General features: G+C 46.0%; 1 protein-coding gene across 2 annotated transcripts; it reads right to left on the bottom strand.

Moving 5' to 3' along the window:
• Positions 1-225: 225 nt before the first annotated feature.
• LOC113027420 (uncharacterized) lies at positions 226-7,676 on the bottom strand. 2 transcript variants are annotated; one of them, XM_080303684.1, is made up of 4 exons: positions 6,909-7,676; positions 6,018-6,120; positions 4,954-5,103; positions 226-4,546 (listed from the first exon to the last, which is right to left on the bottom strand). In XM_080303684.1, the coding sequence occupies exon 4, from the start codon at positions 3,368-3,370 to the stop codon at positions 1,082-1,084; it is 2,289 nt and encodes a 762-aa protein (XP_080159810.1). In that variant the 5' UTR covers positions 3,371-4,546; positions 4,954-5,103; positions 6,018-6,120; positions 6,909-7,676; the 3' UTR covers positions 226-1,081. The 2 variants fall into 2 exon arrangements, with proteins under 2 accessions (XP_080159810.1, XP_080159809.1); XM_080303683.1 differs by having other exon boundaries at positions 226-5,103; positions 6,909-7,673.
• Positions 7,677-17,384: the final 9,708 nt, after the last annotated feature.

Below are 17,384 nucleotides of genomic sequence, written 5' to 3'. Positions count from 1 at the left end.
ATTACTGTACTTCAGCTGCATATTCTGGTATTTACTCGAGTATTTATTTTAGTCCCACCATTAAACGCAAACATCTCAATGTCCTCTCTTCTCATTTTTCCAACCAGGCTCATTACTTTAGTTTTAAGACACCGAAGGGGAGTTTTTATTTTCCCCTCCAAACTGTCACAGTACGGCTGTGTGCAGGCAAAAGTAGGACCCAAACGCAAACTCAGAGACAAAAGGTAAACTCAAAAAACACAGCTTTATTGCTGGCGTGGAGTGGGACACGAAAAACAATACAAAATAAACTAAACTGGGAAAACTAAAGCACAAGGAGCCACAGGGAAAAATCACACAGCTATGATGGAGACTACGACACTGACAAAGAGAAACACAGGGCTTAAATACACAGAGGGATAACGAGGGAATGAGACACAGAAGGAGGGCACAGCTGGGAGAAATCAGGACTGGACGAGACAGAGACGCAAAACTAGAAACACTCACATGAGGCATGGACCTTCAAAGTAAAACAGGAAGTATCACACAGAGACGCGAACTAGACACAGTGGAGACAGCAACTAAGAAACAGAGACAAACCATAAGGCAGAGGTCTAAGAACCAAAATACACAGAGGGAAATACTCAGCTTTGAACACAAGAGACTAGAGGGAGTAACAAAAGACCAACCATGAGAACATAATGCACAATGCAGGGTGACAGAAAACAAGAAACTCAAACATGCAAAGACACACCATAAACAGAACAGAGGGGGCACAGAGAGACATGAAGGGCAGGGGAGACTTAACATGGGTTGAAACACAAGGGGGAACTAATAAGCAAATCAACATAGGAGGCCTAATGAGCTAAACATACTATAAACATCAAAATGAACTAAAACTCAAAACACTGGGTCCTAAGACCCAGGATCGTGACAGAGCCCCCCCTTCAAGGGCGGATTCCAGACGCCCAAAACCAGGAAAAACAAAACAAAACCAAAAACAACCCACCCAGGGCGGGCGGCGGGGGTCCAGGACGGAGGGCCAGAAACAAAGCCACAAAAACACAATGTCCATCAAAAACACAGGAGCGCAGGGAACAGTTCACAACTCCTCAGGGGGCCGACCCGGAGGGTGACGGTCCAGAAGTCCATAGTTCATTTGATCAAGGGGCCGTCCGTGCGGACGGCAACGGCGGCGACACGGAAACGGTTCAGGGGGCCGACCTCGACGGCGGTGACGTGGAAACAGGTCAGGGGGCCGGCCGTGCGGAAGGCGACGGCGTGGAAACAGGTCAGGGGGCCGGCCGTGCGGAAGGCGACGGCGGCGCCCAAGTGTCAGGCGTACCGGCCGAGGCTTGGAGGGCACAGGACCAGGCGACGCTGAAGCAGAGGCAGGACCAGGCGATGCTGAAGCAGAGGCAGAGGCTGGCCCAGGCGTAGCAGAAGCACAGGCGGATGCAGCCGGACCAGGCGTAGCAGAAGCACAGGCGGATGCAGCCGGACCAGGCGACGACGAGGCGGTCGCAGGTGGCGGCTGGACAGGCTCCTCGGGCCCTCCAGCTGACGCGGCGTGAGGCTGGACGGGCCCCTCGGACCCTCCAGCGGAGACAGGAGGCTGAACGGGCCCCTCGGACCCTCCAGCTGACGAGGCGTGAGGCTGGACGGGCTCCTCGGACCCTCCAGCGGAGACAGGTGGCTGAACGGGCCCCTCGGACCCTCCAGCGGAGACAGGAGGCTGAACGGGCCCCTCGGACCCTCCAGCTGACGAGGCGTGAGGCTGGACAGGCCCCTCGGACCCTCCAGCGGAGACAGGAGGCTGAACGGGCCCCTCGGACCCTCCAGCGGAGACAGGAGGCTGAACGGGCCCCTCGGACCCTCCAGCTGACGAGGCGTGAGGCTGAACGGGCTCCTCGGACCCTCCAGCGGACGAGGCATGAGGCTGGACGGGCTCCTCGGGCCCTCCAGCGGACGAGGCATGAGGCTGGTGTGGTTCTCCGGAACCACCAGCTGACGTGGCATGACCAGTAGGTGCAGAGACCACCGGCTGAACAGAAGGCTGAGTGGGTGACGGAACAGATGACTGAGCTGAACAATGGGGAGCTGGCTGAGCTGCACAGTGGGCTAAGGGCTGAGCTAACGGAAGCACGGGAAAGTGTACTATGGACTGGGTGGCTAACAGCGCTAATGACTGAGCTAAAGACTGAAAGGCATGCAGTAGTGATGGCGGTGTGGATTGCAGACCGAATTCTCCTGAGCCCTTAGTAGAAACAGGGACGGGCGCAGGCACATGCCGGACACTAGCCACTCCCACCCGAGGAGTAGGTACGGGTGCGGAGACGGGCTGTATCCTGGCTGACCTCACCCTGGGGACCGGAACAGGCACCGGCAACGGCTGGGCAACTGCCCTTCCCACCCAAGGAGCTGGTACGGGTGCAGAAAGGGACAGAGCCTCAGCCGGCCTGGAAACCAGAGCGGGGACCAACTGGGCCTCAGCCTCCCCCACCCGAGGAACTGGTACGGGTGCAGAGGTACGCTGGGCCCGAGCTGCCCCGGGAGGAGAAACACGAGCAGGAAAAGGAGCAGGCTCAGAAAAAACAGTCTTAGAAACAGCAGGCTCAGGGTCGACAAAAACAGATCTATCAAAAATGAACCCGCCGTCCACTTCATGTTTTGCAGTCTTAGTATTAGCAGTCCTTGTTTTAATAGTTTTTGAAATCCTTGGGTTGACAGTTGTAGAGTGAGCTGACTTGGGGATGACTGAACCGGACCTGACAAAACCCGAACAGACGGAACCGGAACTGAGTGTGTTTGACCTGGTAGAGTGGTTCACAGTTTTCCCTTTAACAGCATTTACAGCCTTTGGCGAGTGCTTATTGTCTGTGATTTCTCCCTGTTCAGAGGGAGCAAAATGAAAAAACTTCTCCCAGTCTATGTCATCGTCCATCAGGGACACATCGACAGGATCAGGAGTGTGTCTATTGTTCTTAATGTCCAGAGAAGCGGAAGAAGGATAATCAGTGTTACTCACCACCGGGAGTTGCTTAACATGGTCCATCTTATTGCGGCGTGTGCGCCGCTTCCTACGGGGAGGGGAAGCGGGCGGAGAGAATAGCCGAGCCTCCGGCGTGCAGAACGGCGACACGGAGGCTGGAGCGTGGGCAATTGAAGGGACGCGGAGAATTCCCACCTTAAGCGGCCGCGGCTTGGGTGCAGGTGAAGCGGCAGGTGGGGGCTTTCGGCAGCTCCGGGGACCACCGAGAGCCAGCCGCGTTCCTCGGAAAATCCGCCCGTAGTCAGGAGTGCGCCACGGCCTCAAGCGGAGCTCCTCCTCTAGCTCAGCAAAGGCAGCATCCTGACGCTCACGCAGCTGAGAGCGGTTTGCTGGGTCCATGTAATGGTCGTAGTCTTCTGTCACAGTACGGCTGTGTGCAGGCAAAAGTAGGACCCAAACGCAAACTCACAGAGACAAAAGGTAAACTCAAAAAACACAGCTTTATTGCTGGCGTGGAGTGGGACACGAAAAACAATACAAAATAAACTAAACTGGGAAAACTAAAGCACAAGGAGCCACAGGGAAAAATCACACAGCTATGATGGAGACTACGACACTGACAAAGAGAAACACAGGGCTTAAATACACAGAGGGATAACGAGGGAATGAGACACAGAAGGAGGGCACAGCTGGGAGAAATCAGGACTGGACGAGACAGAGACGCAAAACTAGAAACACTCACATGAGGCATGGACCTTCAAAGTAAAACAGGAAGTATCACACAGAGACGCGAACTAGACACAGTGGAGACAGCAACTAAGAAACAGAGACAAACCATAAGGCAGAGGTCTAAGAACCAAAATACACAGAGGGAAATACTCAGCTTTGAACACAAGAGACTAGACTAGAGGGAGTAACAAAAGACCAACCATGAGAACATAATGCACAATGCAGGGTGACAGAAAACAAGAAACTCAAACATGCAAAGACACACCATAAACAGAACAGAGGGGGCACAGAGAGACATGAAGGGCAGGGGAGACTTAACATGGGTTGAAACACAAGGGGGAACTAATAAGCAAATCAACATAGGAGGCCTAATGAGCTAAACATACTATAAACATCAAAATGAACTAGAACTCAAAACACTGGGTCCTAAGACCCAGGATCGTGACACAAACATTGTACGTGACTCGCAGGAGGAACAAAAACACAGAAGATGATCTTGTTGGAACATCCATCACTGCTTTTCATACTGAAGCAGTCAGCAGAGTATACAGAGTATTTTTAACACAGGTACATGCATGCATAGTCTGTACAGCACAACTGACCACAGTGATTTAGAGGACCTAAAAACAGGCAAACAAAACACAAAGATAATTTTTTATTAGATTTACAGCCTCAAAGTGACAAAGTAGACAGAGTGCACATCACAGGAAACAACACAAGGATAAAAGAGCTGAAGTAAAAAACTGCAAACATTAAACAGAAGATTTAGGTTCCATCCCCGTCTGCTCCCGTCTGCATGACATATATCCTCGGACAAGACCAAAACCAAGCTGCATCCAACAGAGTCTGAATGTGTGAAAGAGGCCAAAGTTGTGTAAAGTGCTTTGAGTGCTCAGAGTAGAAAAGCACTGTATAAGAACCAGTCCCTAAACTCAAAGCAGCTCAATGTTCAGTTTATTTATGCAATAAAAATAAAATCCTGAGAGCGCCCATAAAAATTAAAAACAAAAAACAAAAACAAACAGAAAACTGTAAACACCTTACAATGAATCTGATGCAGTTAAATTCATACTCATTTAGAGTGCGTTATACTGTCATAAAGAAAGGCTGCACACGTTTCCTGCCATGTGTTTGTGGATGCAGATGTTTGACCCTAAATATGCTCACAGGTGTTGTTGAATAAAAGGTTTCTTTAAGATCGTGGTGAGTTTAATGTACGTGGACTTGCGTTTGTGGCCTGGAAAATATTTCACCTGTGGCTATGATTTTGAGTCTCTGTCCTGCTGGAACACTCAAACTTCATGTCAGAGTTTTCCTGCTGTGGTGTTTCTGCTCATCTTGCACAGCTGGATGTTTCATAGTGTGCTGCATGTTTGGGGTTGTTCTTTCCAGGTCCTCTTCAGCTGCGGGAAGCCAACAAACCATGTTATGCAAATTAGAGCTGAAGTGACCTTGAAGGCTGAGACAGACCGTCTGAGCAGCTCAGAGGTCATTTCACAGCCAGTGTAACAATTAAGTTTAACATCCAGGCATCCATGAAATCCGAATTTATGAAATTTAATGCCGTTAGAAGTTAGCAGGGAGTTAGCTTGCTAGCTTCCATCTAAATATAACACACCATGTTCTGACTGAGGGATTTCCGAAACAAATTAAGACGTACAGCTCTATCACTCCCGACATAAATGAAGACAGGAAAGTAAACAGCAGTGATGTTCTTAGGGTTACTGAAGTTGGGCTAGCTGGTATATAATGATGTGCTACACGATCGCTAGTGACACAGCTATGTTAGTATAATATAAACACTCAAGCTGGAGGGTGAATGCTAACTTTTTTCCACTCAATAAAAGTTAACGTGAGGGTTCCCGAAGGTTCGGGACAAATGCAATCGCATGGCAGGATGCTGTAAACGGACCAAACTTCAGCCAGGAGAACAACTGAGATAATCTATCCACAATACGAGGTTAGTCATTAATATATTGCTGCATGGGCTGTGCTGTAGTTAAATCGTAAGGTTTTAAAAATGGCGCTTTAAAATGAATAGCGATAATAATAAAAACCGTGAGAGGCTGACAGTGATCACTGACTGGTTTAGGGGCTTGTTGAGATTAAATAGAACAAGATACAAAGCATTAAAACATAAATACACAACAGCCTTATTAAACGCAGGGTAGTTTGGGCCCAGAAGCAGAATTCATCACGTCATCACTTAAAAACCGGATATAAAAGGTTACGTTTAAAAAACAATTAATGAAAAAGTGTTAATCAACAGATGAGCACAGAGAGTACATCTCGTCCTCAGGTTCAGGCTCAGGCTCACCTTCACCGGCACAGTTATGATCCAGGTTCTGTACCATCATCTCCATCCAGCAGACTATTCAGATATGCATAAACCCAGCAATAACAGAGATGTTGAAAATCATCTGAGGTGGAAACAAAAACATGGAGTTTCAGTAAAACCTTCTGTCAGGACACTGCAGCAGCTCTGTAATATCACCAGACTGAGCATCAGCCAGTGTGAGCCACACAATGCACACAGGTGTTGGGTGAAAACACACGTACATTAAAGGCAGGTCTAGTTTAGACTTGTGTAATGCATTTGCTTCAAGTTAAAGCCATGGTTTTCAAAATAAAAGCACTGTAGAGACGTTTATGTGGAGGTCTGATTTGAAAAAAGAATTTGCCATTGTTTGTGTGTCAGTGTGTTAGTGTGTGTGTGTATGTGTGCTAGTGTGCTAGTGTGTGTGCTGAAACTCTGGACCTGCCTGCAGGTTTTCTGGAGTTCAGCAGAGTCAGAGTGTAATTTTGGCTGCTCTGTAATCACAGAGCTCCTGCAGGGCGGCGTGATAACGCACCATAATGCTGCCTCAGTGTCATCCTCCCTGTGTGGGCTCTCATCGCATGTAATTCACCTCTGAGTGTGTGTGAGTGTTTTTGTGTGTGGTTCTTTCAGCGCATGTCCTGAGGTCACATGGGCTGCAGACTTGTCCTCAGACTGATTAAAGGTTAGTTTAAAGAACAGATTCAGTCTCAAAAGTCTCCAGAGTGCAGGAAGGGAGGCGTCTGAGGAACTGCTACACCCAGGAGTACAAGTACATTCTAAGTACTGTAAGGACTGCAGTGTATTTTATCAAAGTATCAGACAGTACTTCAGGAAAGATTAAATTCAAAGTGAACAGCAGGTTTGTCTGTGGGTGTGCAGATGAAGTACCTCAGGTTTGTACTGCAGTACTCGCAGTAGTGAATGTAGCTGCTGTAGTTTCCCAGATCTTCAGAGTTGTTCCAGTTGTTCAGTCTGCAGAGAGGACAAGGTCTAACTATCCCTGACCCTCCGCTTTCACTGCAGTCAGCACAAAGTGTGTGAACCTCACACACACTCAAACACAAAAACACAGACACACACACACACACACACACACACACACACACACACACACACACACACACACACACACACACACACAGATAGCCTCCTCCCTCCATAAAGAAAGTCAGACGCACCGCAGAGTCAGGAATGTGGAGTTTACATGGGCAGCTTTATTTGGCCTGAAGAAAATGTTCCAGAAGCCACATCCCACACACACACACACACACACACACACACACACACACACACACACACACACACACACACACACACACACACACAATAAAAGCTCCATCTGCTATTAACATTTAATAATTCAGTTCATCGGCACAGAGCAAAAAGTTTGTGGGAGGAACTCAGCTGAAAACTCAAGTCAGGTTTCATGAAAGACACAAAACAGAGAAAGCCAGCCAACAAACACAGAGGATAGAAAACAACCATAAAGAGGAAAAAAGCTCCAACCAGAAACAAAGAAAAGCCCACAAAAAAACAGCAGACAGACAAGGACACAAGCCTCCACCCACACTGAGGCATCACGGCAACCAAACTAAGGAGAAGGGTCCTACCTGAACACTTGCAGACAGTGACTGAAGCAGTAAAAAGCTTAGTGCCAAACCCTGCAGTTCCTCTAGTTCCCAGGAGAGGCAGCAGTGAGTTCACTCCCATAGACTCCCATGTTAAAACTAATAAACATATGTACAGCTTGATACACAAACTGTTCCGATCTTTATTGATAATTTTCCCCTTCCTTCATAACATTTTCAGAACTCACATTAACACTTAAAGTTTGATGGAGAGGTGGATGGTGACACAGGTCGATGTAGCTGCTAGCTAGCTTCACCTGAACTAGACCCCTGGGCTGTGTTTGCGCTGTTGGACATCATGTGACCAATAATATGGCTGCTGTGAGGTTACTCTACTAGCAGACCGTCCAAGAAGGCTCCACTTCAGTAGTGAGTGAAATTTGAGTTTGATTGGATGTTACATGTTATGTTAGCAGGAAGGTGTGTCTGTGTGATGCTCCCACACAGTCTAGGATGCTAGACATACAAAATCCATCCATACAAAGTAGTCACATCCAGTGAACGACATCATGATAGTTGTGTCCATCTTTTATATACAGTGCAGGAAAGCACCTGCTCTGCTGGGATTTGGAAAACAAATATGAATCAGTGGATTATTTTGTCTGTATGACATCACCATATTAATAACAACATTTTCTCTCATTTCTGAGGAGTGTTGTGGATTCTCCACATAACTGAGGTGTCCACAGACTTCTGAAGGTGGAGTTTCCTCTCTCAGAACTTTTGGCAGCGGTAAACGAACATATGCTGCTTGATTTGGAGTGCTTTTGTGAAGTTGACATTCACTTTGTTTTGGTCTTAGAAACACATCTGATTTGTAGGCATGTACCAGCCAATGTGACCAAAGAGATTCAAAGAGACACAAAACAGTCAAAAATCCACAAAAATTACAACAAACGGGTTTAAAACAGACACCAAAGAAGCAAACCAGATGAAAACAGCAAAGAAGAAGGAGGTAAGAAGGAACACTCTGACATGTTGTTGTTCCACTGATGTCATGGTAACACACGTGGCACTGACTCACGTCATATTGAGCACATGTCTGCGTGGGCTGCTGTCATCTCACACACACACACACACACACACACACACACACACACACACACACACACACACACACACACACACACACACACACACACACACACACAGTGATGTAAATCGGGGATGTAGATGACATCACTCAGAATAACAAGCTGGGGAACTTTGGTATTGATCATGTTTTGAAGGATCACACAGAAAGGAAGTGATGCGTGAGGGCAGGTGGCAGATGTGCAGCATCTGCAGACCCTGAGCGACACCTGCAGCGAGCAGCCGTGAATGTTGTCGGTCCTTAACCCCAGCCCTGCTGAAAGCTCAGTGAGCAGTCAGTCACGTGATAACCACAGCCTCATCCAGGTCACAAACAGGACGTTGTTGACGGTCATGTGGCAGGAAGTTTTCGGCTCTTCCTGATGAAGACGGTGGACCTACATAAACGGGTCAGGAGCACATCGCTGTGCTCACAGCATTCAAACTCAAACACTTCCACCCACGCCGAGCATTTTCTCCCCTCCTCAGAGCTGACCGTCCAAACAGAAACCAGCTCTGTCTCCATGAAAACACCCACAGCTTCCTCTGCTGCATCGCCACAGGAGCGCATGGATCCAGATCATGACGTCAGTCCACAGCCTTTACACTGTGAGTCTCTTTGCACTAATGGCTCCACCCACTCCAACCTTCTGACCCGGAGCTCCATGGTTAATTCAAAAACGACTCAAACAGGAAGAGGAAGCACTGTGTTTGTTTGTAGCCTGTGGTTTACACATGTGCATTGAAGTCTGATTGGACACAATGCTCTTGTCTCTTAACCACAAACCACCAATCAAGCTCCTCCACCACCAGCCTAATTTCCCCATCTAAACATTGTCCGATATGTTTGGACGAGAATGAGGAGATGCAGCAACGCTGAGAAACGCCTCCTTCACCACCACCACCACCACCACCATCATCATCATCATATTCTGGCTCCAGCGGGCTCACACTGCTTTCTGAGGACCTCCTGTTTACAGGAACAGACCACAGACAGAAACCAGATCCTGAAACAGGCATCAACAGGACGCTGCTGGGTCGGGTCAGGAGACCTTTTTTAATATCTTAGATTATCTTGCTCAGCTTTAAGCAGTGACTTTTTCTACATTACTCACTAAAAGTGACATTCACTCAATGATCTTAAACATTTCCCCTGAGTTGAGTTTGTGAAGAAGTCTGAGATGAGAAGACGAGGTCTGACAGCAGTACAGGAGGCCATCCACACCCATTGTGAGCAACCGTCGCTGAGCAGAACTGGTGGCCTATGAAACCAGCCGTCAGCAGTCCTGAAACCCCATCCCATGCAGTTCAATCCTGACTTATGATCAGAGACCTGCGAATACAGACGAGTAACAACGACAGGTGAAACAAACAATCGTGGCACGAGCATCTACCAGCAGTGCTGAAGTCTACCGCTGACTGACAGGCGAGGTGGTGGTAGATCCATCTGAGGATTACCTACTTAAACCCGAGCCTGGAGTGGTGACCAGCCTTTAGCTTCAAAGTCCACAGTTTGAATGGACTGAGTGATTGACTCATCAGCTGTTTTAAAACAGATCACACCGAACTAAAAGGTGAAGAAAGCAATTGAAACAACTCAAATTCTCAAGTGAATAAACCTCATCCAAGGAGGTCATCAATCACGCCAACCCTGCGTCTCTGAGGCCGGGATGGGAACAACTGGGAACAGATCAGAGGGAAGACGTGATGGTGTCTGCAGATTGTGCTGCTGTTTGAAAGACTTCCCGTTGAAGAACTTCAAGGATTTCAGTGTGGTTACTGTGGTTTTCTGTAGCAACAGTACACACCTGCATTTTTACAAACTCACAGCTGCACTCTTATTACTCAGGAACAATCGTCTTGATACATGCTTAATCATCCAGGTGACTTCTTGAGTTTCAGCTGACTGCAGGGTTCCAACCTTATAAACAGTACATTTGCATAATGACTGAAACTAGCACCACTGATGAACAATGAGGTCAGTTTCCATCTGTGAATCGGGGAAACCTGTGAAATCTGCGAAACCTTACAAAGTGAAATATGTAAAATTTGTAAGGTTGGGGAAACCTGCAGTCAGCTGAAACTCAAGAAGTCACTTGATTGACGATGGAACATTTCTCCCACTTAATATCCAGATGACCAGAAACTTTTTTGATGACTCAGGAAAAATAATGTCTACAAATACATCTCACCAGGTTTATTTGTGGAGTTCATTTCAGGTTTTCCCTAAAGAAAATTGGCCACAAAAATATTGTTTCCATAAACTTTTCATAATTTCTTTTTCTTCTTCTGAGGAAATTGAATTCACTGTTTTTTACGACCTGCTGAAACCTTAAAAATGAACCGCAATGCAACAAACTGCTGCTCAGCTCATAATCATGTTCATGCAGGACAACAAGAACACCACCAACCTGTGACTCTTTAAATCTTTTACTCACAGTAAATCATCACTCAGGGTGGTGATGCTGCCCTCTGCAGGCAAACCCAGGTTTTACATCCAGCAGCACTTTTAAAAATGTCCAGTAATCATACGTCATCAGTTTGTTTTAAAACATATTTACATTTCCCAGGATATTAAAGGAGTACAAAACTATAAAGAAGAATTTACTCAAAAAAAACAAAAACACATTTGATTTCATTCAAACGTCTTACAAACTCAGAAGGTATGACACACTGAGACACACTAAACTGGTTTAAAGTAACTCCCCTCCCTTCATACATGGAGCAAAACACTGAGTTTCACCTGCTGAGAATGACAGTTGCCCCAACATTTTAAGGGTGAACATGAAGTTTTGGCTCTTCCTGAGCGCTGCAGCTCAAACCTGTAATCACCTCTGTTACCATCACAGGCCTGACTCGTGTTATCTATACCCAAAGATGTCTTTCATCTCACTGATTCATTGTTTAATATAAGATACACAAATACAAATGTAAACAGCATGATAGAAAATCTTCATCACCTCATTGTGATGAGAGCGGATCTGCTTCACGGAAGCTTCAACAAGTTTTGGTGTTTTGAAAGTCTGAGAGTCATAGTGAGGTTGGAGGTGTTTCTCACAGTAGGAGGCCCCACAGACCCTGGTGGCTTTACGTTTCCTTCCACTGCAAACATCACAGGCCACATCTTCAGGTCCAGCAGCGTGGAGCTCAGGCTTTCTCAGCTCCTCCACTAAAGCTGCTAGTCCAAGCACCCCCACAGGCTAGCCAGTACCGGTCAACCATACAGCCTCCATTGGAACAAAACCAATAGGAAACCCTACTAACTCCTCCCGGGACCCCTCAAGAGATCAGTCGCTGCCTGCAAGAAGAAAAATCCTTCCAGAATGGAAGAGTTAATAACACAGAACAATCCATTTATATCAATAATATCAGTGATGATAATGTAATTAGTACATTTTTATAAATCCAGTCAGTGATTAAAATATTCTCAGAAAGGAAAATTACTTGTGTCCAATTCAATCTCATGCAAAATCAAGATACTACAGTTACATCTAATGAGTTAATGAATAGAGACCATGGTTCGATAACAGAGGCAACAGAGCTCAATTAGGAGATTCAACCAATCATTAATGCTAAAGGATTGTTTATTTTGCTAATTAATAGGTATTATTTTCTCACCAATGGCTAGAGTGGTGAGTATGTGTTTAGCTTTTTTGGTTGGATGACTGAGGTTTTCTCAGTAAACACAAATGAGGAGATAATGGGACTCTGCAGCCAAACATGGAGGTATGTGTTTGAGTAATTTCACAACAAAAATGCCAAACAGGCGAGCAGATCCATAGTGCAAGAAATATGTGTCTGTGGTGTTTTGAGAACACTGAGTGCAAATATCAGAATCAGAGAAGCCCATTTTATTCACCCTGTGATGTGTGATATGAGTTCTGTGGAGGATTTGAACTGAAAGGGTTGTAAATTTGTTTTTTGTGATTACAATTGTATGTTTACAAATCTGTGTCCAAAAATCTGATTCTGAGGACTGCTGAGAGTATATTTGGAGATGGGTAAACTGATACAGTGAAATTAATCTATTCAGTTTGGAGAGTTTCTTGTTTTTTGGATGAATGACTTTCCAAAGAGCTGCAAAAAAAGGAAGGACCAGCTGACTCTGTCAAAGGCTTTTTCTACAATCACACTTGTGTGGGCTGGTGAGGCACAAGGGAAAGGTTCAGCAGGTGGAGACCACAGACTGCTGCTCTCTCCTGGCTCGTTCTTCTTTTAGCAGATACGATGATTTTCTAAGTTTGTGCTTGTTGAGTCTCTACTAAAAACTTTGCTCCTTTGCCACCTGACAGCCAATTAAGTCCACAGGGAACGGTTCTGGCTCCGTTCCTCTTCACCATCTACACGGCAGACTTCTCCCACAACTCCACCAAGTGCTTCCTGCAGAAGTTCTCTGATGACTCAGCAATAGTCGGCCTCATCACTGATGGGGACGACAAGGACTACAGAGGACTGACTCACGACTTTGTGGACTGGTGCCAGCTGAACTACCTCCAGATCAATGCCAGTAAAACCAAGGAGCTGGTGGTAGACTTCCGCAGGCACAAACAAATTCAAATTTTTTATTTGTCACGTACACAGTCATACACAGTACGATATTCAGTGAAATGCTTAGACAACTGCTCGTGACTTAAAGAAAAAAAAGGAAAGGGCTATGAATAATGTTAAGGAAAATGTTTTAAAACACTTCTTCAGTAAAGACTCAGAGAAGAGAAACACACAGAACTTCTTGCTAGCAAGGGCAGTCTCCAGACAGAGAGACTCGCGCTAAGAAACTGCCCCTGTCTTTATTTTATACTTCAGTGTGTGTGTGTGTGTGTGTGTCCTGCTGATCAAACGGTCATGAAAGCACAAAAGGTACATCCTTGGTCACAAAGAGGGTAGTCTCCCCCACCCTAGATGGTTCACCCTAGATAACACGGTGAGGAAGTCCAGCAGTTAAAACACTTAGACTAGAACAGACGTAGCTACGTTAATCCTACCATAAAACAATAAAACAAGGTACGACCTCTCCCATGCTTCTAGGATGTGGGGGTGAACACCCTAGAATGTTACAGACCTCCTAGGATGAGACATTCTTTCAATATGCCACCAACTATATACTTCTACACACAAGTGATTACATGCAGTATTCTACCATATGCAAACTTCTATCACTAAAAGATTATACTGACTACTAAATACAATTTTCCCTTGATAAATAAGATAGGAAATAAATATTGAAAAATTAAAAAGTGTAAATTTAACTAGGAAGGAATAAAATATAAGAATAAAAAATATAAAATATAAAAAATGAAATAACTGTACAACACAATTTAGAATGAAGGGTAAATTTAACTGGGAAAGAATAAGATAAAATATATAAATTAAAGTTGAAAATAAAATAACTGTACAACAAAATACACAATATAGAACTAAATAAGAATGTATGAAGAAATATAAATAAATAAATAAATATATACACAATAACAGCAGCTGTACAAGTATTAACTGGAAATGAAGAATATAGTGACCAGTGTTGTGCAATCCACATTATGTCTTGTGCAGTGCAAATATGCTTAAAGTGATTTAAGTGATGAAGTGAAAACAAAGTCCAGAAAGTCCAGTGTGTGTGTAAGAACCATATGTGTGGGTCAGTACTGTGTGGTGGTGTGATTGAGAGACTGTATCGCCTGCGGGAAGAAGCTCCTCCTCAGTCTCTCTGTGTTGGTCTTCAGGGAGCGGAATCGCTTTCCTGACCTCAACAGAGAGAACAGTCTGTTGTTGGGATGGCTGAGGTCCTTCACGATCTTCCTGGCCTTGGTCCGGCACCGCCTGCTGTAGATTGAGTGCAGGTCAGGGAGCTCGGAGCGGATGGTGCGCTCAGCTGACCGCACAACCCTCTGTAGAGCTCGTCTGTCCTGCATGGTGCTGTTCCCGAACCAGGTTAAGATGTTTCCCGCCAGGATGCTCTCTATGGTGCACGAGTAAAAGTTCCTGAGCACCTTGGAGGGCAGTTGGAAGTCTCTCAAGCGTCTGAGGTGGTAGAGACGCTGTCGGGCCTTTTTCACCACGGTGTTGATGTGACAGGACCATGACAGGTCCTGCGTGATGTGAACTCCGAGGTATTTGAAGCTGTCCACTCTCTCCACTGGGCACCCGTTGATGACGGGGGTCTGGTAGTTCCTCTCCTGCTTAGTGCTGAAGTCCACTATCAGCTCCTTTGTCTTACTGACGTTTAGAAGGAGGTTGTTCCTCTGGCACCAGTTCTCCAGATTCCTAATCTCCTTCACGTAGGCCGTCTCGTTGTTATCAGAGATCAGGCCCACCACGACGGTGTCGTCAGCAAACTTGATGATGGTGGTGGAGCTGGTAGTGGCCACACAGTCATATGTGTACAAAGAGTACAGCAGGGGGCTCAGAACACACCCCTGGGGGGCTCCAGTGCTGAGAGTGGTGGAGGCTGAGACATGTCCGCCCATCCTTACTGCCTGTGGTCTGCCAGTTAGGAAGTTGGAGATCCACTGACACATAGATGAGCTGAGTCCCAGATGCTCCAGCTTGGTGGTGAGTGTGGAGGGAATTATGGTGTTAAATGCAGAGCTGTAGTCTATGAAGAGCATTTTAACATAATTCCCCCTTCTAGTGTCCAAGTGAGTGATGTGTGGAGGAGATGAGAGATGGCATCGTCTGTGGAACGATTTGGACGGTAAGCGAACTGTAGTGGGTCCAGTGTGTCTGGTAGTGAAGAAATGATGAAGTCTCTGACCAGGCGTTCAAAGCACTTCATCACTACTGAGGTGAGGGCTACAGGGCGATAGTCATTGAGAGAAGCAGGGTGGGGTTTCTTCGGGACAGGAACAATGATGGACTCTTTGAAGCATGTGGGGATCACCGACTGAGATAAAGAGATGTTGAATATCTCAGTGAACACAGGAGCTAGCTGGTATGCGCAGTCTCTTAGAATACGACCTGGGATGCCGTCTGGTCCTGCTGCTTTCCTGGTGTTCACTCTCTTGAAGGCTCTCCTTACTTCATGCTCGGAGATGACGAGCACGTTTCCGGTGCTGGCAGTATCTTCCTGTCTGCAGCTGTTAGCGCCGCAAGTACTAGCATTGTTGGAGTCCTTAGCTGCAGCCTCGAAGCGAGCATAGAAAGTGTTCAGCTCGTCTGCCAGAGTCACGGCCGCGTTCGTCATACCGGTTGTTGGTGCTTTATAGTCAGTTATTGTCCTTAGTCCCCGCCACAGGCTCCTAGAGTCACTCTGTTGGAGTTGTGACTCTAGTTTCCTCCAGTAGCGCTGCTTCGCCTCTTTCACCGCCCTCCACAAACATCCTCCACTGCAACCACTGAACATCCGAGGTATGGACATCGAGGCTGTGGACAGCTACAGGTACCTTGGTGTTCATCTGAACAACAAACTGGACTGGACTCATAACTCAGATGCCCTCTACAGGAAAGGGCAGAGCAGGCTGTACCTGCTGTGGAGACTCAGGTTGTTTGGAGTGGAGGGCCCACTCCTGAAGACCTATGACTCTGTGGTGGCCTCAGCCATCTTCTATGGTGTGGTCTGCTGGGGCGGCAGCATCTCTGCTGGGGACAGGAAGAGACTGAACAGGCTGATCAGAAGGGCCAGCTCTGTTCTGGGATGCCCTCTGGACCCAGTGGAGGTGGTGAGTGACAGCTGGTGGCTAAGCTGTCATCACTGTTGGACAACATCTCCCACCCCATGCAAGAGACTGTGACAGCACTGAGCAGCTCCTTCAGTGGGAGACTGTGGCACCCACGGTGTGGGACGGAGAGATTTCGCAGGTCTTTCCTCCCCACTGCTGTCAGACTCCACAACAAAGACTTTTGCAGCTGATCAACAAACCCACATATGTGCAATAGACTGCTATATGTGCAATTCTTCTGATGAAGTTGTATTTTTGTATTGTCCTAGTCCGTTGTATATAGTATTTGTATTTCTATTTTATTCTATTGTATATATTATTCTATTCTATTGTATATAGTATTTTATTCTATTGTATTTTATTGCATTCCAGTGTTTTCTAATTTCTGCTACATAACTTTGCACTTTTGCTGTAACAAAACAAATTCCCCACCTGTGGGACTAATAAAGGTCATCTTATCTTAAGTCCTTTCCCACTGGGTTCACCCAAAAACAGCTATACTAGTTTTGTTTTAATTACAACATGCTGAGGTCGCCTGCTGACATCAGTTTTCATGGATCATTTGTGTTGATATCAATATGGAAATCTAGTGTTGTATATAAATCTTTGTGAAGTCATAATGTTGCACTGAAAAAAATGTTTTAAAGCAGGGATGTACCCCAAGGACTAACACATTGTTGTGAAGTTGAGAGATGACTCAGTATAAACTAAAGCGTTTACTTAATCGCTGATTACATGCTAACCTGTGTATTTTATTATCTGTACACATATGACAGGAGCACATTGGCTGAAATCTTTGGTTCCTATAAGCTGTAAAAACACAGATTTTTAAAAAAAGAAATAAGGCGTGCTGTTCAGCTCTCTCAGTGTCCTTTCATGATATTACTCAGTGTGGTTTCTTGGAACTTTTTTCAAGGTGAACTTTGAAACAATGGTCAAATGCTTAGCCAACCTAATGAAAAATGAAATCAGCTGCAGCTCTTACCATGTCTGCCATGTGAAAATAATTACTG

The sequence above is a fragment of the Astatotilapia calliptera genome, chromosome 7 (genome assembly GCF_964374335.1).
Source record: "Astatotilapia calliptera chromosome 7, fAstCal68.1, whole genome shotgun sequence".
Lineage (NCBI taxonomy): Eukaryota > Metazoa > Chordata > Actinopteri > Cichliformes > Cichlidae > Astatotilapia > Astatotilapia calliptera.
The sequence above is the reverse complement of the archived record's forward strand: the minus strand, read 5'-3'. Positions and strand labels throughout refer to the sequence as shown.